The 2242-nt window shown below is 38.5% G+C and overlaps 1 protein-coding gene across 1 annotated transcript; it reads right to left on the bottom strand.

Annotated features, from left to right (window-relative positions):
• Window positions 1–877, bottom strand: LOC125196287 (uncharacterized). The gene has a single exon (XM_048094740.2). The coding sequence runs from the start codon at window positions 814–816 to the stop codon at window positions 178–180; it is 639 nt and encodes a 212-aa protein (XP_047950697.1). The 5' UTR covers window positions 817–877; the 3' UTR covers window positions 1–177.
• Between the last annotated feature and the right edge of the window lie 1365 nt (window positions 878–2242).

Below are 2242 nucleotides of genomic sequence, written 5' to 3'. Positions count from 1 at the left end.
TAACAGAAATTGAAATAATGCTATTAATGACAAGACAGAGATGACAAACGTTTAGTCAAGTAAACACACAAGTAGTAGGAGTAATACAAAACATTTAGGAAAATTAATCAGAAAATTAAGTATTACAAAAGCCCAAACTGTGTTGCGACATCTACTCCATCTCCATGAGCAGAAAGTTTAGAGCGGCGGGCACATGAATCCCGGTGGCGGCGTGAGGCCACACGTCGCCAGCAGCTGCAGCGCCAAAGGAAGGAAAATATTGAGGTTGAGAAGCTTAAGCCTTATTGTTGTGCACAAACAAACGGCAGCCTCCAACTCAAGGAGCCCTTGTAGCACCGGGCAGCATACGTTCTCCGCCGGGTTTCCGATTCCCACGTGGACTAACCCTCCCAGTACGTCGAGGCACAGCCCTAGTTTCAGCGCGTCTATAGGGCACGTAGCCCGCGGAGGTGGAGGGGTGTAGGGAGGATAAGAGGACGAAGGCGGGGGCTTTGTTACGGGAGGGTTTATGATGGGCGGGATGATCCCAGGCGGGTTTATGATTGGTGGAGTGATGACCGGAGGTGGCATGATTATTGGAGGCACGATGGCGGGCGGCCGAGGGGGACTAGGGTGGTGCTTGGGAGGGGAGGGTGGGAGGGGGTGGTGTTTGGGAGGGAAGGGTGGATGGGGGTGGTGGTGGCCGGGCAGAGAGGGGCGGCCGCCGTAAGGCGGGTAAGGTGGTCCGCAGTGTTGAGGGCAAGAGTGGGTTGGTGGTAATGAGATTAACATGAATAACATGCAAACATACACCATTGCAAGGGTTTTTGAACCCATGCTTGAATTAGGGTTCAAGAAGGGTAGGAAGTGAGGTTTTGAGTCTGAGACTTGGGTTTTCTTTCATCCATGTTTTATAGTTGAATTTGAGACAACCCGTGAATGTCATGCTGTACACCAATTAATGCAGCAATTTTCAAGTAAATATGTCTAGTTTTTTATATAGTATTTAATTGATGAAGCATTCGATGATTTACTAAAGTCCAACATTGATATATATATTTAGCAAAAAAAAAAAAAAAAATTGTTCCTAATCATGAAGCGTTTAATTTTAGGTCTTAATTAATATGTTTTGGTCAATATTTAGTGATCCAGTAAAAAACTAATAATCAAATCGCTTTCTAACTTAATTGATGAGTAAAATATGGATCAAAACATTTTTTTTCTAGCATCAAAAGCTAATATACTTAAAATGGGTAATACCAAATGGGTATTTTGTTTAATTGTACTCCCTCTATCTATAGGAGTTCCATTTGAGTTCGATGCGAGTTTTAAGAAATATGAAATAAAGTGGATGGAAAATGATAGTGGAATGTGTGATCTAATTTTATACTCCCTTTATCCCGGCTAAGATGACACATTGCTTAGCCGACACGAGATTTTAAGAGTTATTAGTTAAAGTGTTCAATTGGAAAGAGAAAAGGTGGGTGTAAGTATTAAAATAGAGAAATAAAGAAAGATGGATATTTTAATAGGAGTGAGAAAAAGTGGTTGAGTGTATTAATTGGAGAGAGAAAATTTCCCAAAAAGAAAACGTGTCATCTTAGTTGGGACAAACTAAAAAGGAAAACGTGTCATCTTAAGCGGGACGGATGGAGTAATAAAATGTGAGTGAATGATTTAGTGGAATATGGGATCTAGCTACCATTTATAGTAAAATGAACCGGGACTCCTAATGGTTGACAGACTGAAATGGTAAACTGGGACTCTTAATGGAAGACGGAAGAAATACAAGACTAAATTTGGGTTTTAAAATGTGGTTGATGGTTAATTTTTACGTAATCATAAAATATGGATTAAATTATACTCCCTCTGTCCCATAAAATTAGGGACATTTGGTATATCACGGTAATTAATGCACGATTGAATAAGTAAGAGAGAAGAGGAGAATGATAGTTAAAGTAGTGTTAGTAGATAGTGAAATTTATATTATTATTAGTGGCTAATGGTGAATCCTGGTAATATATGTTATAAATAAATTGACATATATAAGTAATGAGTTTGGGAAACTTTTCATAAATGAAATATATTATTTTTATGAAACGGGCGCAAAAGGAAAATGTCCCTCAGACGGAAGACGGAAGAATTGTTTAGGATCAAAAGTTAATATACTTGAGGTTAGTGTTAATGTGTAGAATAAAAAATTATTTTGAATAAATACATTGGACATTTTTAACTTTAGTGTATATATATAATATATATTTAT

Source organism: Salvia hispanica, chromosome 4, assembly GCF_029641045.1.
Source record: "Salvia hispanica isolate PSC_SH4W2 chromosome 4, Shi_PSC_v1, whole genome shotgun sequence".
NCBI classification, from domain to species: domain Eukaryota; kingdom Viridiplantae; phylum Streptophyta; class Magnoliopsida; order Lamiales; family Lamiaceae; genus Salvia; species Salvia hispanica.
This window is presented reverse-complemented; position numbering and strand designations above follow the sequence as displayed.